Source organism: Pezoporus occidentalis, unplaced genomic scaffold, assembly GCF_034315485.1.
Source record: "Pezoporus occidentalis ecotype Australia unplaced genomic scaffold, CSIRO_AGI_Poc_V1 ctg13, whole genome shotgun sequence".
NCBI lineage: Eukaryota > Metazoa > Chordata > Aves > Psittaciformes > Psittacidae > Pezoporus > Pezoporus occidentalis.
Genome location: NW_026913103.1, coordinates 302,141 through 326,557, shown reverse-complemented (window position 1 = coordinate 326,557; position 24,417 = coordinate 302,141). Strand labels below are relative to the sequence as shown.

General features: G+C 35.7%; 1 protein-coding gene across 1 annotated transcript in view; it reads left to right on the top strand.

The window, feature by feature from the left end:
- The window catches only part of LOC134158324 (protein eyes shut homolog), a gene marked incomplete at its 3' end in the record, with an annotated part of 365,244 nt that overhangs the window by 59,240 nt on the left and 281,587 nt on the right, over nucleotides 1–24,417 (top strand). Inside the window, exons 5-6 of the mRNA XM_062608120.1 lie at nucleotides 1,373–1,487; nucleotides 14,098–14,257. Coding sequence (XP_062464104.1) covers nucleotides 1,373–1,487; nucleotides 14,098–14,257 — 275 coding nt within the window. The remainder of the gene's footprint in view (nucleotides 1–1,372; nucleotides 1,488–14,097; nucleotides 14,258–24,417) is intronic.

The window sequence follows — 24,417 nt, the reverse complement described above, 5'->3', positions numbered from 1 at the left end:
GCTGATTAGGCACCTTAACTGAGTTAGAAAATGCAGCTAACCTAGTTTTTATTAAATGTTGTTGACGATTTGCTATTGGTAATATAGCCTTTACTTGAGCTATATAACTGTGAGAGGCTTCTGCATACTGAAACTAGCCGTGGTATTGTTTCTAAAAATGGGGAAACATAAGCAGCACGAATCCAGTAGAAGAAGAGCATAGGAAAAAAAAAACAAAAACAAACAGAAACAATTCTTTGTCATCTTCCTGATTTCCAGCTTCTGTGCTGAGTCATTAGACAAAGTTCCCCTCAGAAAGAGATAAAGAAACTTCCTATCTATTATTTTTGGGTTCCTTCACAATTACAAATTTTCAGGCAATTGGCCATTATTTTTCTCTTCTACTTAAATCTTTTTTTTCCATGCTACAAGAAGGAGCCTTTAGACAGGGGAACATGCTAAGCATGTCTGCAAGTAAATACTGAGTGAATTTGACAAGCATCATGTATCGGTTAAAACACAAAAGAGAGTTTTTGCAGTCTGTATTTTACTTTTTGCACATTTTGAGCAAGATATACATATTCAAATATTTTTCTACTTTGTTCCATTGTTGCTTTTGAGTAAGACTTGTTTACATTTGCATCTACCTCATCTCTTTTGTTTGTGTACAGAGGATATTTTTAATCACTGGAAGGATAGGTAAGAAAAAGATTTTCACCTACTAATGACAAGTGCTGACATGAAGCAGAAGAAATGCCTGCAGTTCCTTTTACCATAGAATAGTTACCCATGGCTCCATTAGCATAATGTGGAAATAAAAAACTGTCATAAAAATAGAATGCTAGTTTTCTCTTTTAATGAAAATACTGAATTGCAAATAAGCAAACACTAAACCATGTGTTGTTCTCTCCACAGATTGTTCCTTACATACCAAAGCATGTCATTATTGACTAATCTTTGTTAGTCATTAGTAATGATTGATGCTAAGTACTTTAGACCTTATTTATCATCATATTTCCAATTTTTCTCTCTGATGGTTTAATTGACTCGTCCTTTCTAATAGATTTCTGAAACCTCATTTACAGCTTTTTACTGTACTTTTTACTTTTTTTACTACCTCATTCTAGATTATTTAATGTTTCTGGAAGATTATATGAAGTTTTGGTATGAAAATGTTTTAATCAATGCAAAAAAAATATTTTATGGGGAAGCAAAAATATCCAGAATCATGCAACTGTTTTTTAATTGCCTGAGAACATGTCCTGTTTACTTTAAATAACATATGAAGTTGGTTTTGTTACTGCAAGAGCATTATTTAATAGAATTATGGAAAATAATTAAATACAATTAACTTTTAAAATACAAGTCCTCTGATACACGGATGTATTTGCAGCTGTATGCCAGGATTCACTGGAAAGAACTGTGAGGAAGTAATTGACTACTGCAGGCTGCTCAGCATCAACTGTCTGAATGAAGGATTGTGTCTTAATATAATTGGTGGATTCACTGTAAGTAATTTAATATATGTTAAACTAATTCAGTGCTCCAAAGTATAAAAGCTTCAAACAAGCAGAACTTGGAATGCATTCATTACTCTTAAGAGACAAGAGGGACATGCATTTATGTGTTTTATTTATTTAAATCAATAACATAAGGACTAATCACTTGGGTAATACAGATTTTTTTTTATTACTTTTTTACTGAGAGCATGTTTTGTATTGTATCAAGTAAGAGAACTGAAAAGTATTTTTATTGTAAAAATTACATATATATAATATATATATTATAGAGATATATCCATCTCTATAATTGTAGTCCAGTGCCAGTCCACACAAATGAGAATGAGTCTTTAAAAATATATTGCCTGAATTGAGAACATCTGTTGCCATTGTTTTAACCATAATCAAATTAGCAATTTAAACATAAGCACATTTAAACTCGTTAAAAGCTTAGAAGCTTGATAATGAAACTGCCATGCAGCAAGATTAATTCAAACTGACAATTTGAAAAATAAAATAATTCTGCTTGTTCTAACATCCATCATGTACCAAGATTCTCCTGATCATAGCTTGTCAGAAGAGAGGAAAGAATAGTTTTTCCAACAGCAATAACTGGGAACATAAAGGTTATTCTAAACAAGTGCTCATTCTGCAAATAACAGGAGAAGATTACAGAATCACAGAGTGCTTGAGGTTGGAAATGACTCTGGATATCATCTTGTCCACCACTCTACACAAACAGCGTCACCTACAGCCAATTATCCAGTCCTAACACGCTTACCTGTTTGGGTGCTCACACAGAATGCATTAGGATTACTGTTACTCCTTGGCTTCATTGAGTGGGAAGAGTAGTTCTCCTGTGTAAAGGAAGGAGAGCTGGAACCGAGGGTGACAGCAAGGCTGGCAGTGACAATATCTTCACCAGTAAAGGGCACAAAGTTCCTCAATGCCCACAGCAGATTCACAGATTCAGCCAAAAGACCGGTGACCACCAAACAAGTCTGTAGTGATTTGCAGTCAATCTGAGAAGTCAGCTGATCAGGATTAGCAATGTACAAAACTGGATACATGCATCCTGACAAAATAGCCCTGGAAAGGATCTAGTGCCTGAGCTTAAATGCATCTGAGAGGTGAGTTCTGTTTTCACAGTAGGGTGGTCTGAGGTGACAATGCTGGGCCACATCAGAGCTGACCTTGAACACATGCAGTTGTATCTGTGAGAGAGGGAAAAGAAGTCACCAAGGAAGAGTGCAGTGAAAGATGAATATAGTCTGTTTAAGCAAATTAGAGCTGGTTGACGCATTCAAAGTCCTGACGGTTTCTTTGAATATTTCTTGCATGTAATTATTTATTAAGTCTATATTTCATCACTTTTCTTGTAGTCACAAAAGCTAAAGAGGTGTTGATATTGTCTCCACAATGCTTTCCATGATGTTAAAGCCATTTCCACAGTTGAAAATTATTGTCATTTTATTTTCAGTTTGTGGTGTGGGATCTTTATTTGGAAAATTAGCAGTTGTACATCAATTATAAGTTAAATTCTCTGTGAAGAGACACAAATAACTAAGTAATCTGTCCAGCCATTTTTTTTTTTTTGCTTCTCTTTGTGGTAACTTTCTTGATCATAATTTATTTTTTCCCACAGTAAGTACATATTTTCAGGACTATCAGGAAATCAAATACTGACAAGTAATTTGAGAATTCCAGCTAAGAGAAACTTGGCTGTTATTTTTTTCCTTTTTTTTTTTTTTTAAAGAAAAGTGGACCTAAGCAGTCAATCTAAAAAAAAAAAATCCCAAACCACCCCACCTTCAACAAAGGAATTTTCAAAAAATCAGGGTGCTGAAACTTAAAATCTAATTTAAAAATTATTTTTATTTTAAAAGTAACCTCTAATTTAGTTTCAAAAAGTAGGAAGTACTTAGAATTGAAACAGTATAGTTTCTTTTTCAGTATTGCTGTAAAAGTTATTGGCACAAATTCTTGATCACTGATACTAGTTATAATTGTAATATTAATAGCTACTCTGCTTACATTTATTGTATTTTGTAATTTAATATCTGTTTCTAAAATTGTTTCTGCCTCTATTAGGAAATCCCTCTAATTCATATTAGGCTTATGCTTGATAGTAATGTGAAGTTATAGGAAGCATTTACTGATGAAGCTATTGTGTCAGATAAACATCGGAATTGTTGCTTCTTAGGAAACAGAGCTTCTCCTTGCATTTCATTTTTTTATATCTCAATTCTCATATGTCATACTTCAGAGTACAGCTCTACTAATAACAATTTCCTTTGTTCTTTGCATGGTTGACCATCATCTTGAGAATCAAAATAATGATGTATATATATTAAGATAAGATTTATCATTAGAAAAAACAGTGTGTAGTTAATTCCTGTTCACATAGCTTAATGCAAAGAGATGACATCAGACAAAGCAGATTTAATGAGATTTAATAACCTGACAGGTAGTGATGGAGAAACATTTTCTGCTGCAATTTACTCATTAAGCAAAATTAATTGTTTAGTGGAGCAAGTTCAACTCCAAGGAAAAAAAAATGTAGATCTTGATGACACTTCAGTGGGCGTAGCCAATCAGCTGTATTGACGCAGAAAAGTTTTGTTTCCAGGCAGTTGAATATTCTGCTTTTTGCAGCACACACCCCACACATCCCTCACCCCATCCAGCTGAAACAGAAGATACCACAGTTTGTATGTCACGGCTAACTGCCAAGATGACTGTAAAAGACCTAGAATTCTGCCTAAGATATATTTTTGATTTTATTTTCAGAGTTAGAAAAAGTTCAAACTGATAAAAATGTTACCACTGTATTACTGGACTTATAGGTTTGAAAATTTGTGAAGCAGTTATTCTGATTTAAAATTAGAAAACTTTTTTGGTAAACCATATTAAATTAAGTAAAAACAGAGTGAATAGTCAAAGACGAAAATAATTATGAATTGGGAATTAGTGATCCCTATGAGTGTTTTCACTGGGCTCATGTCAAGCCAGTCAATGGGCTGTCAGTTTTCTGCAGAAGGAATACAAAGGAATAGTTGTATTTGGAATATTTAATTCTGGGTACCAGAAAATGGTAAAGCCGCATTAGCAAGGACATGCTAACAGTGTTGTGCATAGTTCTGTTCATTTGCTTCTCCTGTGTGCTACTGATTATACCAGGAGCATTTTTAAAAATAGTTAGAATAAAATATAGTGCAGTACAATGTATAAGCATTTTTCCATCAGACCCGTGCCAGGTCACATCTGTCCTGTTCTAGTGAAAAACTTCACCAGACATTAGATTTCATGAGGACCTACTGCTGTGGGATTCAAACCCCAAAATTACCACAGGCTGAAGGCTGGAAAACAATGTGAATTGCTTGTAGTAGCCTATGCAGCGCTCTTATTCTTCTGAATTAAAAGGTTGGTAAAAGGATTATATTTCCCAGTGTTTCCATGAATAGTGAAAACATAAAAAACTCAACTCACTTTATCTGGGCTCCATAGATGGTCAAAGATACATTTACTTTTTTAGCTAGATCCTAAAATACAGAAAGGTAAGATTGCAGCCTTGCCTCAATTTAAGAAACCATGTTATCATTTGGACAGGTAACAAATACAGTGTTTGAACATTACAGATCTTCCTCTTTCAAAAAATACTGCTATGTAAAATTCTATTATTTACTATTGATTTGTCAGTTATTGCAAGAACCCTGCTACTGAATTTCCCCTGTTTTCAATTGCAATGTCGGAATCACTTTTTGAAACCTATATAGAAGAACATATAATATAGCTCATTTTTCTTCAATACCCATCACATAGATAAGATTTTTAATTGATGTTATCCTGATTCGGCAACTTTGCCTCCAACTACTCAGTATTAAAAAACACGGGGTTGCTGTTTTAATGAAAATTTTAAATTAAAACAGGTTTAAAATAAACCATACTTCTACAGTGACTACCATGTGTAACTTGCAGTTTCCAGCAGAAGTTTATTCAATAAAAATATTCATCTAAATTATTTTGACAGTGTGATAATCTGCTCCATAAAAGTATTTTTTTTAACAAGATCTGCCTTACAGAAACACATTTCAATAGGCATATCTGTTTTCATGGCAACTCTTTAATTTTCTTCAATGGATATTTTAGATGAAAAGACAGTGTTCTTAATTTTAAGTCCATACTATTTTCTCAGTGCTTTTAATGTGAGTGTCTTAACCAGTTTATGACTATGGGTGTCTGTTATCCTTGTCTCTACATGAAGACAGGGAAAAGATCAACAATTCCCAAAGGACAGCTGTCAGGGAAGAAAGAACTGTTGTTTCTTTTGTGTTAATCACACTGCTGCCTTATGCTAACCACCTGTGGGGGCGTGCAGTGGTTTTGGTAGAGTTCTCTCAGTGAATTTGAATGACTCCAGCAAAGCCTCTGGCAGAAGGAGACAGAGCAGTAAAAGCAGGTAAAGAGGATATACAAATGAGGAATCACCTGGGGATGTAAAGCATTCCTCTAGGTCTCAAGGGGGAATCAGGTACTCAATTGTTTATTCACAGGAAGTGGCTTAGATTAAGGCCAGATTAAGAATTATCTCTGTTTAAGATCACCTGCTTTTTTCCTGAATCACTATTATTAAAATAAATCAAGTAAACAACAAAACCAAAGATACTGAAAGAATGTATTACATGAATTATGTAAATTATGAGGATAACAGGATTGTCAATTACTAAATTTTGGAAGCCTGTAAAGAAGTGAAGTTTCTGAAACTAGGGAAAGTAGGGGATGTCAGACTGTCAAATTTGTGGCAGACCAGCTGTCTTTACTTTCTAGGGGAAATGACTGAATCACATAAAATTTACAGAATTCACAGTCTAGTTAGGAATACCTGCAGAAAAGGGCATTTGAGGGAGAAGAACGTGCAGCCCTGCTGAGTTGCAAGCAGGAAATCTGGAATAGCTACACACACTTTCCTGTTTCTGCTCTGCCATACACTTCTTATGGGAGGGCATGCAGAGTGAAAATGCAGGGTGTAAAAGTGCTCATTCATAGTTGTTTGTGTTTTTTTTTCCTAACAGCCCCTTACTATGTTACAAGCAACTGTCTTTGAACTTACATGGTCTGCATAGTGTACTGAAGTCTATTTTGTCAAACTCCCATCATCCCGACAAACCACTGATTCATGCAAGATTATGTGCTTACAGCTAACAAAGGAACTGAGTCATATAGACAAAAAAATAAAGCTAAAAAATGAAGCGAGGGCAATGTCATTGTAAGGTCCATTTCCATTTGCCTGCACTACACTTGAGACAAGGACTAAGGAAATTATATATGTTGCCTGAATAGCAGCGCTGTGTTGGCAAGCAAGTAAACACTAGAGCAGCATTAAAGAAAGAGACAGTGATCTGTGTTATACCATTCTGGGTTTTACAATTACACCTACTGTTGGCCATTCAAAGCAAGTGTTAAAAATTTTCTCTGAAAAGCTGTACTCACACTTGAATGTGAAATTTTATGTTGGAATCATTGTCAATGGATGTCCTGGCGCCTTCCGAAAGAGTAGCAGGAATTGCTGCTGATTCCTGGCTGGTGTTCACACAGTGCAGTGGGATTGTGCTGTAAAAGGGGAGTGAAGGTAGGCAAAAAAGGAATAATGGTTTTAACTTCTATGAGTAATTTTCAGTATATGTATTCTGTAATCGTCAGGTGTTTGTATATGCCTGGAGAACATCGATTAATGAAAACATGTACTAACATGCATACCTTTCAGAGAGTTGTTCGCTAATCACTGTTTCTGCTTTCTTTTAATATGGACATGCATTTAATACTGTATATCAAATAGTATGATCACTGTAACAGTATAGAAAACATTATGTAATAGAAAAGATTGCTACCTAAAATCTTGCCCTGCAGATGGCTCTGTGGCTGTTCATGTTATATGCTTTTGATCCTTTTCCATATGACCATATATCAAAACTGTTACATCTAGAGTTTGTTGGTGAACCTGAGATATTTCAACAACAAGGTGTGAACCAAGAAGATATATGGTTGATAAAATAAAATAGAGAGCACAAATGAATAATCAGTAACCCCATGGATCACACCTTTGTAGTTTAAGTGAAAAAAAAACCACAAAAAACAACACCAAAAGCCAGCAAATATGTACTGCCTGAAGATGATCATGTTCTCTACAAGAAGAGGCTTGAATACTAACACAAAGAACTGTCTTCACCAAAGCCAATATAATCCTTATGGGTGGATGAGGGAAAGAGGAGGGAAACTCTCTTTCTCCTGTTTGGTTTTTTTTTTCCCCCATGTTAGAAATCTGGAATGAGGTATGCATTCAAAAGAACTTGTGCAGAAATGACTGGGAGGCAGACAAAGCTCCAAGTTTCATCCCTAACCAGATGAGGTTTGCCCTTGTGGGTGCAGAACCAGACCAGTCAGCCAGCTGTCAGGCTGGGAATCAATCTGCTGATTTTCAGAAGAGTGGCAAGCATTGCCAAGCCCTGCAGGCCTGTTGTACGCCCTACACCAGCCTGAACAGCCTTTGTGGAAACTCTGCTGCTACTGCTCCCCTTTACCACTTTGTAAGTTCTTCCATGAGAAGCTGCTCTCAGTACTAATGTTGTTTGGTAATACTTTATCCACAGAAGTCTGGAAGAATTTATAACCCCAAATAAAGCATCTCTATGCAGTATTAGCAATAAACTCCAGAAATGAGCTACATCAGCTTAGATCTCATAGTCCTGACTAGGCCTCAGACTTACTCTGAGAGCAGCCATTTGTATGTATTGCATGAGAGGAGAAGTAAGTTCTAGGTAACATACCCAGAATTAAAAAGAAGGGTAGCTGAGAGAAAACATTACCTTGTTTAACAAATGCATAATGCAGTTCTTTACAAAAAAAAAGCCACCAGGGCTCTTTTAAAACCCTTTGCACTCTATCAATCAATATTTGTTTTCTGAGTATAAAAAAGCCGTAAGGAAATAAACATTTAATATATTTGGCATACTATATATTAAAGCTGTTGTTTGGGGTAATAAAATTGTTATGAATATTTATAACAGCTCTACTAGCAATGCTGGAAGCAGTGAAAATTGGCACTGCAAAATCTACTGCTCTCAGATGCAACTTTTATACTTACAAACAATATATAAACTAGATTATTGTCATTTTCTTTAGAAAAAATATCTAGTCTCTTCTATTAGTTTCTCCCCGTAGACTGTCTGAGCAATATAATCTCATCTCTGTGAAGCGACTGCCACCATCATTAATTCCACTGATGTGTCCCCTGTATTTGTCCTTCTAGCTGACTATTCAAACAGCAGTAGTTCAAAGTCAGATACTTCTATTATGGTCTAGTTTTGCACAGGTTAATTAGTCCATTTTCTTCCACAAGGTAACAGTAATTCCACAGAAGATATCACATTAATTTTGAAATATCCTATACAGTTCTGTGCTTCTTCAGTATTAAGTTTGAACTTAATCAAAACAGCCTTTCCCTATTTTTCTTATTCTGTTGTGATAAACAGCATCAAAGCACCCTAGGTACTTTTTATACATGCTGTTAAGTACCTCTGAGCAGTGCAGAAGTCAATAAGCAGTAGAAATCTTCAAGTAATAAACTAAATATTCTGCTTTCCAAGAGTTAATTCAAACAAAAAATGTTTAGTTAAAGCTCTCATCATGTAATACCTTTATACACATATCTTAATTGATCTACTTGAGTAGATTATAATCAAATATAAGCAGACAGTAAAATACACCAAAAATAACCAATTAGAATGTTTTTTTTTCATTTTTAAACAAAACTTCTGAGATGACAGTCATGTTAACTCATTGTCAGTGAAAAAAAGCATAAGCCAGAAAAAAATAATGAAAACTAAAATACACAAAGTTGATAAATATTACAGCGAAAGATTTGCTACATGATAGGTCTGAAATACTGTTTATTATTGATAAAATGCAGTGCTGTTCCTATGCATTGTATGTAAAGGAAAAATTACTAGATTGTTTCGAGATGGTGAGACAGACAAAGGAGTTTTAGACCATAGGAATGGAAAGACAAGAAAACACATCAAGAATTTCAAGGAGAAAGGAAAAATAATCTCGAGAAAACAGTGTTCACATAAGAATACTAGCAGTATTTCTTACTAATTTTGTACTATGAAATAGTTACTATATCAAAGACCATATAACCTACAGCCCAGATGCTTCTATTTCATATGGAAAGACATGAAATCTATAAAGGGGATGAAAGCCTGTACCTGGGTGAAATGTTGTGTTCATTAAAAATGCATCATATGCAAAAATAAGTGTCTGTAATGCACTTCCATGTTGTGGAAACACATACGACTCCCTAGTCGCTGGTTGGGTGGGGTGAGAAGCAGAAAAGGCCTTGACTCTGTGTAAGGCTGTTCAGCAATAACTAAAACATTTCTGCTATTAATGCTGTTTCCAGCACAAACCCGAAACATAGCCCCACACTAGCTACTATGAAGAAAATTAACTCTATCCTAGCCAAAACCAGCACATCACACTAGCTGAGTTTTAATTACTTTTTAACAGAATCAGTGCTCAAGTTTAAACCACTTCTCAAGTTTAAACCACTTCTCAATTTGGGCAGTCTTTTCTGACTTCTCTACCTAATAAGGAGCTGGCCCCTTGAGATAAGGAGGATTGCTGTAGGAAGATTCCATGAAAGTTTGGTCAGCCAGCTCAGCACTGTGTATTTCTGAAGTGCATAACTTACAACTAAATTCTTTAATCTGTTTATTAGTGCCAGTAAGATCAGACACACATTCTCCATGTGCTGCTTAAATTTGTGATGCCTTAAGCAGCTGTTTCCAACACTGCTCAGTAATTTTCTAGGACATGCTACAGCTTCTTGTGGAATAATTTTCATCTTTCAGTATCTGCTTTATATTCATCTACTACCAAATAAAATATGCACATTCTTAATTTTCCTTTAGAGGTTACAATTAAATATTAATAAAATTTAAGTATTTTTTAAAGTGATGAGATGCAGCACATGCTCAAACTACACAAAAGTCAAGTTCACCTTCCTTGTCTCTATAGGAGATGTGCACGGATGGAATTCTACTTCATTGGAAGCCAGAGGAATACTAGTTACTATAAAAAAAGTAATTTCTGTTTTCCCCACTTATGTAAACCTGAAAAAGGAAAGAATATAATCTCTATAAAATGAATTAATTTATTCAAGATACACCATTTTTCTACCCAGACCCCTAAAGATTTTTACCTGAAGTCAGGGATTCACATGAACGAGCATATCATATTAGAGATCACAGAATCATGGGATGGCTTGGGTTGGAAGGAACCTTTAAGGGTCATACAGTCCAACTCCATGAAATGGGCAGGCAGGTTTTCAAATAGATCAGCTGGCTCAGAGCTCCATCCAACCTGACCTTGAACACTTCCAGGAATGAGCCATCTACCATATCTCTGGGCAGCCTGTGCCAGTGTTTCACCACCACCATTGTGAAAAATTTCTTCCTTATGCCTAGTCTGAATGTACCCTCTTCTAGTTCAAAAACATTACCTTGTCTTATCATCTTACCTTTTAAAATATCCCCATCTTTCTTATAAGACCCCTTTAAATATTGAATGGCCACAGTATGGTCTCCTTGGAGTCTTCTCCAGGCTGAAGAGCCCCAGCTCTCAGCCTTCTCTCAGAGGGGAGGTCCTTAATCCCTCTGATTATTTTTGTGGCCCTGCTCTGGACCTGCTCCAAGAAGTCCATGTCTTTCCTCTGCTGAGAGCTTCAGATCTGGATGCAGTACTCCAGGTGGGATCTCATCAGAGAAGAGGTGCAAAATCTCCTTTGACCTGCTGGACATGATTCTTGTTATGAATCAGTGTAATCTGAAGGTGATAAAGGTTAGCTTCATTTTATAATGGCTTGTATTAGTAAAAGTGTAGCCAGCAGGTCATCTGCTCAACACTTGGAGGCCACCCCTAGAGCTCTGCATGAGGTTTTGGGCTTTGGTGTAAAAGAAAAAAAAAAAAAAAAAGACTGAAAAAAATTGGAACAAGTCCAGCTGAGAGACGCCAATATTGTGAAAAGGTTGCTGCACATAATACAGGAAGAGAAGCTGAAGGATCTGGGTTTGGCTACCCTAGGAAACAGAAAGCTGAATGGGGATATAATTCTTCAGCTCCCTATTGAGTGATCACAGCCAAGACAGAGCCAAACTTTTCTCAGAATTGCACAGCAACTGAATGAGAGGCAACGGCAGCAGGTGGTCCAGAAAGGCTGTGGAATTGCTATCCTTATAGATACTCAGACCTCAACAAGACAAGGTCCTCAGTAACCAGCTTGAATTTTAAAGCTGAACTGCTCTGAGCAAGGAACAGGACTATATGACATTCAAAGATCTCTCTCAACCTATATTATTTTGGGAATCTGTGAAGGTAAAATACATTGACATATAGGATAAATAATATTTTTATAGGTTTGTTCAGGGAAGCTTTGTGTACTGCACGACAAAGGTAGGTGTTGCTATAGATACAGCTACCTAAAACATGCCATGTTGTTTTTACATTTTTATAGTTGTGTCAGAGTTAACCAAACATAACATCAGGGACAAGGTTGGTTTATTGGAAGTGGCAGGTGTTTCTGGAGATTGAATGGAATTGGGAAATCACAGAATCATGTGTGGGTGTTGTCAAACACAGAGGTACAGGGATTAGGAATTCAGAAAATAAGAACTAAGGAATATAAAGCCACTGAAGAACATTAAGTTTTTCCAGGCCCTGAGAAGGTAAGTCACACTAATGCTGTTGCATATGATGTTCCTTTTATGTGTTGGTCACTCAAGAGATGACAGCCCACTAGTTGAGCTCAGAGTTTCAAGATGGGGGATTCCCATCAGTTTAGGTCTCTTAAAGTCTTCTTCACTTGGCTACCTGAACGCTGTTCATTTTTTCAAAAGATGTATATCAGGGAATCAGTGATCACTGTAATGTGAATGTTAAGAAGACTGAATTGCTGGGCAAGTTTTTTAAACAAAACTTTATTGAATTTACTTTTTACAGGTCAGCCATTCACACTACACTTAAATAGTTATTCTGCAATACTTACATTCTAAATACTTTGTGATTATACGATACCATGGAGCTGGTGCCATATAGTTATTGCTGATGGCTCTCATTGTTGGTTGTTCTTACTTCCAAAGTCAAGGTAATCTGTTTTATGAGCAATTTCATGAGAGAAGTCATTACTGAAGTGAGCTTGTTTTCCTTTTGCTCCACCTTTCCTCTTCATGTTTGACATTTCATGCTTTTTACCCCCTCCCTCCCTTAAAAAAGGTGGGTTTCCTCTTCTGATATTGCTTGCCTTAGGGCTTTTCTGTGTCTTGACTGTCCTGTATTCAGCAGTATGTCTTGCCTGTTTTCCGTGCCTTAAGCTAATCTCCTACTTTAGCAACATTTTTTACTTACATGATGTGCAACTTCACCCCTGTGCATCCCTTTGCTGGTCCCATTGTACACATGTGAAATGCTTATACATTGTGGCTGGCAGCACCCTCAAAAAGTTGTAAAATAATTTTATGCTACTGTTGGCTATACTGTTTTATTGACCTTATAATTGGATTCAAGTCAAGCTATTAATTATATAGTTATCAGAGCACTTGTAATTTATAGGTTTCATGGGACTCTTTTGAGAAGTTACTCTATTAAGCTTGTATTCCAAGAAAATATTTTCTGTATCTTTTATTTTTTTGTTTATAGTTATATCTAGTGTGTTTTTTGTTTTTTTTTTCATGTTATTTCTTAGTCCTTGAAGGTTATTGAAGTAAAAAGATGATGCTGCCAACATGTTTCTGTCCTAGTAATGCTTAATAATAATTCTGTCATAATAATGGAATAATGATGCAACATATTTGTCCCTATGTTTTAGTTCTTTTTTTTTTTTGTAAATGAAACTCTTTGTCTCAATGAGTCATGATTGTATTGTCATTGGTCCAAAACAAAAAATTTGTAATATGTGAAGACGACCAAAGGTTTCTCAATTACTCCAGAAATATTTTTTTCTTAAAGGAAAATATTATATTGAGCCTTGTACTGAAAAACTTCACTAGATAGCTTTAAACCTTCCGCTTTCCTCTGCAGAAATTAGTTTTATTTATTTTAGTTAACAGATAGAGTCAGAACATATAATGGAACCCCCATATTATTTTTTCTCATTACCAGTTGGCCACTGTGTTTTTCTTGCAGGCTGTGTTAGTATCACTGCCTGGTTTCTCCCTCACTTCAAGGCCTTTTAAATCTCTTTTGCATGCTAAATTCTTCTGTTCCTAGGGGCAGCTCCTTCCCTTAAGAGCCAGTAATTATCTTGCCATTTTCTCCTGCTCAGGTATCCTCTTTTCCCACACTTTTTTAACAGACATGGTACATGAATTCTGAGTCTTTCAACTCTTTTATCATCTGCAGATACAGGCATGTAGAATAGTCTCAGCTGGGTGTAACACTGCATTCTGCTGTACTTTTGTTCAGTAGTAAAATACAAGACAGATTTCAGTAAACTTTGACATTAAATTTTAATTTTGTGTTCTCTCAGTGGTTGTTCTGTTGTTGTTTGTGCGTTTGTTATATCTAGTGCCTTTGTGCACCTGGATGGACAGGAGAATTTTGCCAATTTGCTGAAAATGCATGTTTGATTTACCCGAATAGTTGTTCTGATGGAGCAACTTGCATTGATATGAGCCAACTGGGAGAGCAACCTCTGTTTCAGTGTCTGTGTCTTCATAATTTCACAGGTAAGGAATATGCATGTAGAAGTTTGTAATTTCATTTCCTTTTAAATATTTAATATAGGAATGCTGAATTTTCAAAAATAAGAAATAAAGAAGTGTTTGGAGGAGTAATCACAACTCTCTGCATTTTCTGGCCTCTGCTGTGATGTCTGCAAAATTTAAATAAAGCATGCAGATTTAAATTTGAAACTTCCAGTTAAGGTTATAATAAGAATAGACATAGATTAAGCTTTAGATTCAGTTTAAGAGACTTAAGTGTATTTCTACGTATAGGAGCTCTACATGCGAGCTAGATGTCTTGCCATCTGATTATAGTTCCTGGAGATAAAGCAATGGAGTCTAGGAAGGTGGTTAGTTTGTATCAACTTTTTTTAGTCCACATAAATCTACTTATCTTTTCTGAGAGATGAATCCCACTTTCTGTTTCAATTCTTTGGTTGGCCACCAATGATTTATGCAACTTAGTCTGGGTGGAGTTAAATGATTCACTTTCACATGACTTTAGAAGTCTATAATGTAATGTGAGACCTAGTAAACAAGTCTTCAAGGCTCTGTGTATCATCAGTCAATAAGCATTTTCAGAGGGTAATTAGGACCACTTATGGATATTTGCTAGTGGTAGAAACACTTTCTTCAGGAGTGTTACTCTTTCAATTGCTTACAAAAGAAGCCTAGAAAAATAGTTTAGATTAACCATATTGGGTTTTATTTTACAAGGAATACAATTCCTAGGTTTTCTTCCATTCTTACCCTTTAACTAGAACCTCATTTAGGTTGGATTCTAAAATCCTTCACTAATCTTTGCATAAGAAGGGTACTGAACGAGGATCATTGAATACGATTCACTCCAGCTTTAGGAGAAATTAAGGAAACAGGTATTAGTCATGTGTATATACATTTAAAGATAAGTGGCAAAAAAGATTTACCAGCATTTACAAAAATAACAGTTTGAAAGACAGAAACTTAATTGCATAAAGAATGAAAATTAGATTAATGCTAGTATTAAAAAGAGAAAATTGACTTTACTGCTATTGAGATAAACATTATAGAATCATATCCCAGAGGGTTGTAACTATCAGCTTCTTCTTTCACTCTCACCTTATCACCTCTATGATCTTTCTTCAAACTAATCTTGTGTTACTTTTTATTGCTGCAACAGCTAAAAGTATGGATTTGATAATAAAAATAATGTTCGACTACAGTGCTTCAAGGCTTTTAAGATAATAGTAAGGTTTCTACTGTACAACGTAATCATCAAACAAAAGTCTGATAGACTATAGTAAATGACAATAAATAGATGCAATTTAGAAAATTTAACCTTACTAAATGCTGAGTTATTACTGAGTTCTAGTGGAATTGACTTCAGTGTTCAGGGAAATCTTAATATAAAGATTTTTTTCCTGTGTGCGATATCACTGTAAGAGGTTCTTCATATTGTAATAGATGTATTTTTTTTACTTCTTTCTATTCTTAAATAATAATTTTCATCTTCACTCTTGTTCCATAGCAATATTTTAACTTATACCTGTTTATTGTTTCATTTATGTGTTTGGGAAGGGAGAGAGGGAAGGACACTGCAGTTGCAAATATGTCATGTTTACTTGACTCTGAATGAAATAACGTCTGCAACCAGAAAGGCTATTGTAGTTTCACATCTGATTGTTCTTAATTGTGTTTGTAAATTATACACACTACAGTTGCAGCCTTTACATTAACATTTAAATAATATTTGGAGTAGATTTACCTTAGAGAAAAGAAATATGACATGATGTAACATTGTCAGCTGTGAAAAGCAGAACTTTGATTTAAAAAGCAATAAAAAAAAATCTTTTTTTTTGTTTCATACTCTTTAGCGAAACCTTGTAGAAGCTTAGCACATGCACACAATAAAAATGGAATTTTAAACTGCATTACTTATTTCTATTTGTATGTAAAATATGTTTTGGATAGTTGACACAGAAAAATATCCAAGTATTCAGCTTAGATGGTCAAAAGAGACAATAAAAAGGTTATAAAATATAGTTATTTTCCTTGAACAAATGTTACAGCTTTTGTATTTTAGACTTCCTTCTACTGTTAGTTCCTTATTTCCTTTTTTTTCTTCTCTGAAAGTGGATAAAAACCTTTGTATCTACAACAGGACATGTCAGTAACATGGTTTATGACACTGAAATGAAGCAACCCATGTCAGCAATTTCTCAGATTGTGCGTAGGAGACCAATTGTCCTTGGAGAAGCTTCCTCTAATTAACTACTATCTTTCCTTGTGTGTAGAGCAATCATATTCTCAGGAATTGATTGGGCATGTTAGACACTTAATTTAGTTGGTAGAAAAGTCTTTTAATTAAAATAATCTTACTGCTGCTAAAATGAGCTACACCCAAAACAAACTCACCAACCATTATTTAAAGTACTGCTTCAGTTAGATAATTTTTCCTCATCTTCAAACTTTCCTTTTAGAATATTCATCATGATAATTCATTGATTTATTCACATTTTTCCCCGCCCCTCTTTATCTCATTGTTTTATTGAGTTGAGACAGGGCTGCTAATTTCTACAGGTATATTGGAAATAACTATAAAGAGATTTGGATGAAGCTTGCACTATGGTGGTTCATAACAGTCTTCTGCAGAAAGTAGTTCTGGTGCCATAACAGCTAGTGGCCCAGAGAAGAAAATATGTGGCATAAAAGTTCCTGTATCTTTTACAATCTAGGTAAGGCAACATTTATACTATGAACAAAACAACAGCATGGCATAATTGAAACCATTTCTATCTAGTCAAATCCAGATTTTTAAATCACTTTATTTTGCAGAATACAGAGAAAACGTGATTTAAAGCTAGTGGGCAGCTAAGCACCACACAGCCAGTTGCTCACTATCCACCAGTGGGATGGAGAAGAGAATTAGGAGGGTAAAAGTAAGAAAAACCTTTGAAAATTGAACTCCTTTTTAAAAGTAGTTTTAATTGACAAAGCAAAAGCTACATGTACAAGCAAAGCAAAATAAGGAATTAATTCACTGCTTCCTATTGACAAGCAGGCCTTCAGCCGTTTGCAGAATATTTGGGGAAGTTCTTTATTTTATGTTGAAGTACAGTGGAAGTCTTGTAAGTCTCAACTCAGATAGATAAAAAGAACAATAACATTTCTTCTACTGCTCTATCCCCTGTACTGAAGGTGAGCTGGTAAAGGAATTTTTGTAGCACCATGGGAGGTCCAGTGACAGGAATGTCACTGGAATTACAAAGCAGTATGTCTGAGTAACAGATGCTGTCATTTGAAGCTTTGTTCATTGCACTTTTTATGTTATTACCATTGTCACCTTTGAAAGAGAAATTGTTAGTGCACATGGATTCCAAACATCAATGACTATGGACTAAAATAATAGAATAAAAGAAGTAACTTTCTAAGTATTACTGGAGGAATTCACTCGGAATACTTACCTTCATTAAATGAAGAAAAAGGGAACACTTCACTGCTTTGCAGAGGATTCAATTTCCTGTTAAAGAACTTTCAGTGATAAGTGACAGAAAGCAAAACCAACAACCAAAATACTTAAATCTCTAATAGTCTTCAACAGATGTCTAGAAATGTTTCCTGCTGTTTAAAATGCCTTTTAGAAGGCGTGGCTGAATAGCGTTAATTAGGGTGAAATGCAAACGATTTTAGCTAGGGCACAGGTCCTTACAAAGATTTGTCACCTAAGATAGCAAGCTGAATTATGTGAAAACACAATGGTGCCAGTCCATCTGGCGCATTCCACTTTAGTAACTGAGATAAATAGATAAAAGGATGGAAAGATAAAAGGATGGAAAAATAAGCAATCAAAAAATAAAAAGAACACATGAAAACATAGTGGCATAATATTTAGCTCGAAGCAGATAAACTTAGAACACTAAGTGAGGGTTAATATCTGATATTGTACCATACTTGTGGGAACTCCATGCAGACTGTGACCTAAAACAGGTTAAGTCAGCAATTATTTTCAGATCTTGATTTCCACAAGAATATTAAGACTACTGAAATTTTCATGCTGGAAATACTTTTTATTCTTTGGCATCCAGCAATTGCATGAAAAGCCAAAAGACTGTAAAAATGTTCTACTTGATATTTCAAAGAGAAACATAATATCAGTATTGAAGTTCTGGCTCCTTTTTAAATGGAACAGAATGTTCCCAATGCACAGAATATCTATGAATATGTTCATATTTTTTAGTATTTCAGTTTCCAGTTTGAATCGCTGTACAGTGAATGTATTTTGCCCATATGAATAAGAAAGAATTTTGACAGAATTTTAGTCCATCACGAACAGTTATGTATTTAACTTAAAGATGCTGTAGGTTGTTAAGCATATGTAATATCAATGTGTATGGATTGCTGAGTAAATAATTAGTAAAGTTCTCATCTGGAAGACATGCTTAAAAATTTGCACTTAAACTTGACATGTAAAATACTCCAGCTGTCTACAGCTGCTCATGTATTTCAAAAACTTTCACTCATCTCTGAAAACCTTCTTTTTATTTTTGAGCAAAGTACAAACTCCTTGACCTTTTACTTTCTGGGACTGTCAGACCAGCACTCAAACCAGAGTGGTGCTCTGCATCACTGACTATTTTAAATGTAGCAAAATTTCAGAGATGTAGTAGGAGTGTTTCCTCATCAGTGTGTTCACGTGAAAGGCTGACCTCAAAATTGGGTGTATACAAAAGAAACTAGCACTTTCTTTTCCTACTTTCCAATACCTACCAGGGTTTATTTTATGAAGACACAGAACTCCTAGATTTACCCTCAGGGAGTCTGCAGACCTCTGCTGATTGGCTTTAGCTTGTCTATCTCTTCTGGTGTCTCTTTGCAGATATTAGTGTCTGTATTTTTTTTTGTTGTTGCTTTTTTGGTGGGTTTTCTTTTGTTTGTTTGGTTTGGTTTGGTTTGGTTTGGTTTTTTTTTTTGTTTACTCGTTCAGTGTGAGACCTAAAAGGAAAGGTCTTTTCTCCATGGATCTCCATTCATCTCTCTCTCATAGAGAGCACCAGTGCATTATTCATTCTCATTACCCAACATGTAAATCAGCTGTAAGTGACAAGGGAAACTAGGAATTTTAAGCTTTCTTCAGTCATTCAGAGAGGCAGCTGGAGAGATAGTGTACATTCAAATTAGCTGTATATTGCCACCAAAAAATCATCAAATCATCAATAACAAACAGGAGGGAAGTACACGTTTTATGTAAATTCAGTCAAAAAGCCTTGAGAACAAGTTGTTTGAAGCGGTTTAAAAAGTTGATGAACTATAATAGCCATAGAGACATTTTTTTCTGCTCCTCAGCTGAGCCTGTGCTGATTAGCTCAGCTGGGAACAGCATTTCAGACCTTTCCTAGAGAGAAAAATTGTTGGCAGCGCTGTAAAATCACCTATCACACTAATGGGTTTAAACCATGATAAAGTGTGTAGTATAGATTTAGAAATAACACATTTAAAAACAGAAAATGTATTGGAGAGTTGAAAAACACTATCATGTAGATTTAGTGACTGTGTTCATTACACAGCTGATCTTTGTAGGTCTATTTTGTTTCTTTAGAAGACCTTAGTCTTACGTCGTTTAGCTCCTGAAGCCTTTCTGTAACGTGGAGGTATTCAAGTTGGAATTCAGTGTTTCTGAAGAAATTATCATGACTGAAAGTATGTAGAAAACATGATTAAGAAAAAGTTACCTGTTTTACCATGTTCAACTAAACCAGTCCACTACAGTATTCTTACACCAACCTGAACATCAAATTTCCTCTTTAAAGAATGGATAATCATGCTTAACCAGGTATTATTTACTGTTTCTCAAACACAGTGTACCACATCATTAGCTGACATAGTCAGCTGTATCTCCATTGAAGCTAGAATTATGAGAACATATGAATTAAAAACTCAAGGCTTTCTTAAGCTATTTCTTAATCTTTGTTCATTATTTGTTCCTTCTAAAACAAAAAAGCAAACCAACATTCTGTTCAAATACTTCCTTTCAGATAGTACAATGTGACACAGTTTCATCTGTGTTATTGATGACTGTTATTGATGTGTATTTTTCCTATGACTTATCTGCTTTCTTTTTAACCTGTATTACACTGGAAACATATTCAACAGCTTCTATGTTTTGGTCTTCATTCTGGGACTTTTCTGAATAGCTTAGGTATACTTTTTCTGAAATGTACTTGTTTCAATTTCTATTTCCTGAGACATATCTCGCTATTAAAACATGTTCCTTTCAAGTATTTAATCTCTTTACACATGTTTTTATTTTATCTTACTCCTCTGTATTGGCCACCAATTTAGTACAAACTATGTGATTGAAGCATCATCTGCTTTCTAAGTCATTAATAAGAACGTTAAATAACATTAGAACTCCATCAGTTAGAGTACTGCATCCAACTCTGGAGCCCTCAGCACAGCAAAAACATAGACTTGTTGGAGCAGGTCCAGAGCAGGTCCAGAGCAGGTCCAGGAAAATGATCAGAAGGATGGAACACCTTTCCTGTGAGGACAGGCTGAGAAAGCTGGGGTTCTTCAGCCTGGAGAAGGCTCCAGGGAAACCTTATTGTGGTCTTTCAATACTTAAAGGGGTCTTATAAAAAAGGTGGGGGACAAAAATTTTAATAGGGCCTGTAGAGATAAGATGAGGTATTGGTTTTAAATTAAAAGAGGATGGGTTAAGTCTAGATATAAGGAAGAAATTTGCTACGATGAGGGTAGTAAAACACTGGCACAGGTTGCCCAGAGAGGTGGTAGATACCCCATCCTATGAAATATTAATGGGGCTCTAAGCAACCTGATCTACTTGAAGATGCCCCTACTCATTGCTGGGGAGAGGACTGAGGAGTGGACTAGATGACTTTTGAAGGTCCCTTCCAACCCAAGGTATCCTATGATTAATTTTTGTGGCACCCAGCAAATTCAGGCTGCCGTCCCAGTGCACTGACATTAGTGCTTACTCCAGGTTTATAATATCATCCTATTCTCAGTCCAGAATTCTTATATCTAAATAATAAGGGACAAATTTTCCAAGGAATTTCTATAAAACTCAAAAATTCCCACCACCTTTCTGGAACTCCCAAGAGTGACATTCATGCCTCTTCCAGGGACCAGAGGAGGTCGCAAGGATGATGTTGTTTATCCAGGCTGGGTAGGATGCTCCTTCTGGAAGTCTCTCTTTCTCTGCAAATGGATGTGTGTGTGGTTGTTCTGGATTTCTTCATAGTTCATATACGATGACTGACTGATTCCCTTCAGGATGAATTTAAAAGACAGTGAAAGAGGATAAAGCTAGATGAAGTTTCTCTTGTTTCTGGCATCAAGAATATTTTGCACATTCAAGTATCCTGGGATTTCTTTAATGAACCATCTTTCTTAGTGAGATGTGAAGGGTACTTTGTCAACAAGGAAACAACCCCTCCGGGACAGTATTTAGTGTTTCACTTTGCTCTCACTTACTGGGACATGTGTGTCTTTGTGTTAAAAGGTTACGCTGCTTTCATAAGAGGAGAAATAGCTTTCTAGAAAACTGGTCCACTGTATGGCTGTATGACGCAAATGTGACTAATATCTTTCACTCAATCAGATTTAGTATGTGAGGAGTTCCAATTTCAGAACTGGTTATCTCCAACCCCAGCAAATTTTTGTTTTTCAGGACGTAATGAAAACTATTTGCTTTAGATCTTAATTAGAAAATCTGTGTCATTAGAAAAGTATGAATACCACATTTGTCTTGGGTTTACTTTTATAATCCCTTCCTTTCAGAAGAATAACTCACCTTCACTGGCATATATAAAACACCATCCTAAAATGAAGGGACAAGGAATTTTGGAGGTAAAATAAGTGAGAAATTATCATTAAAACTTCAAATTTTGACAAAAATAATATTAAAACATTATTTTCCAAATACCACTGCAGATAAATATGTACATTGTGAAGCCAATTGCCATTTGAGATGGCTGTATCATTCATTTTTTTTTAAATTAAATACTGAGAGAGGTAATGATCATCAATGCATGAGGTAATTTAGTATGAGGTGTCTTTAGCAATCTAAAAAGTAATAATTCGGTCTAAACAGGTTGTCTGGATTCTGTCTTTTGCCAGTGGAGATTATCCAGTTGTAATCACCTCATCTCCTCTATAGCAGAAACCTCTCCACCAATAGGATGAATTACATGTTCCTGTTTTTTCATGTTTACCTATAGAGAGGCAAGATATTGTTTTTATTAGTATGCAATTATATTTTATTCCAAAGGAATTGAAAAACTATGTATATTGATCTTAACTAAATCTTAATTCTAATATTTATGATAGCAACTTTACTAAAGACAGATCTTTCATGTAGCCTGTAATAGAATTATCTTTATTATTGTGTCTCCTTTTTTCACTCTTTCCTCATTCGCTGTAACTGCTTTACTTCAAAAAGCACAAAGATTAATTACTATACCTAGGCTTCTCTAAGAATACTTATACTGCTCAGTTCTACACAAGTTTAAATGAAAATGAGGAAATACTCAGAATCTGTGAAAACCTACTTTCCAGTTTCTAGCAGATCCCATAAAAATTACTCTGAGTGAATTTGTCTTTCAAAATAATTAAATGGAAAGTTCTTGGAATAAATCATTGCTAATTTTTAAGTGCCTACAGTGTAAATGTCTATACCAGGTTTGTCATTTTGTGCTATCTACATCCTCGTGGTCCTCCTCTGGACTTGTTCCAACAGTTCCATGTCCTTTTTATTCTGTGGACACCAGAACCGTACACATTACTCTAAGTGAGGTGTCAGGAGAGCAGAGGGGCAGGATCACCTCCTTTGACCTGGTGGTTACACTCCTTTTGATGCAGCCCAGGATATGGTTGGCTTTTTGGGCTGCAAATACACACTGCTGGTTTATGTTCATTTTCTCATCAACCAACACCCCAAGTCTTTCTCCACAGAGCTGCTCTGAACCTCTTCTTTGCCCAACCTGTAGCTGTGCCTGGGCGTATCAACTGAACCACACAGCTTGGTGTCATCAGCAAACTTGCTGAGGGCGCACTCAATCCCACTGTCCATGTCACCGACAAAGCTGTTAAACAAGACTGGTCCCAACACTGATCCCTGAGGGGCACCACTCGTTACTGGTCTCCAGCCGGACATTGAGCCATTGACCACAACTTTTTGCATGCAGCCATCCAGCCAGTTCTTTATCCACTGAGTGGTCCATCCATCAAATTGATGTCTCTCCAATTTATAGATAGGGCTGTCGTGTGGGACAGTGTCGAACGCTTTGCACAAGTCCAGGTAGATGACATCAACGGCTCTACCCCTGTCCATCAGTTCTGTAGCCCCATCATAGAAGGCCACCAAATCGGTCAGGCAGGATTTCCCCTTACTGAAGCCATGCTGGCTGTCACCAAGCACCTTGTTGTTTTTCATATGCCTCAGTATGCCTTCCAGGAGAATCTGCTTCAAGATTTTGCCATGCACAGAGGTGAGACTGACTGGTCTGTAATTCCCTGGGTCATCCATTTTCCCCTTCTTGAAAATGGGGATTATATTTCCCTTTTTCCAGTCGTCGGGAATTTCACCTGACTGCCATGATTTTTCCCACTAGCTCCTACTACCTTTATTTCAATGGTCAAAAGTAATGAGTGTGTGTGCATGTCTGCAGTTGCACACATGTGCAGATGTGCACTAAATCTAACTGGGTATTACTACACTCAGAAAAAAGAAGTTGTAGTTCTCTAAAATGACTTTAATTTTAGAGAAAAAAAAAAAATTATGATGCAGACCCAGTACCTGTGTACTGAAGAAAAGCATTAGGTCATGTAAGATATTTTGCTTAATAAGCTTGTTGCCATATAAAATATGGGAACGGAAATGCTCAGTGTAGATATATATACTCTTTATTAGCATACTGTTTTTTTGCATAGTTTCTGCCAAAAAAGTGGTCATATTAGAATCATAGAATCATAAAATGGTTACGGTTGGAAAAGACCTTGAGATCATCTTGTTCATTAAAATGAGAGCAGAAGTGCAAAAATGGAACAAAGCAAAAACCAAAAACATGTCTAGAAATGCAGCTAAAGTCCTAAAGAAAGCAAATTCTGATTTTATTGCTTAAGATGTTTGGGTCAGTTAAAAACGAAACACCCTTATTAAAAGT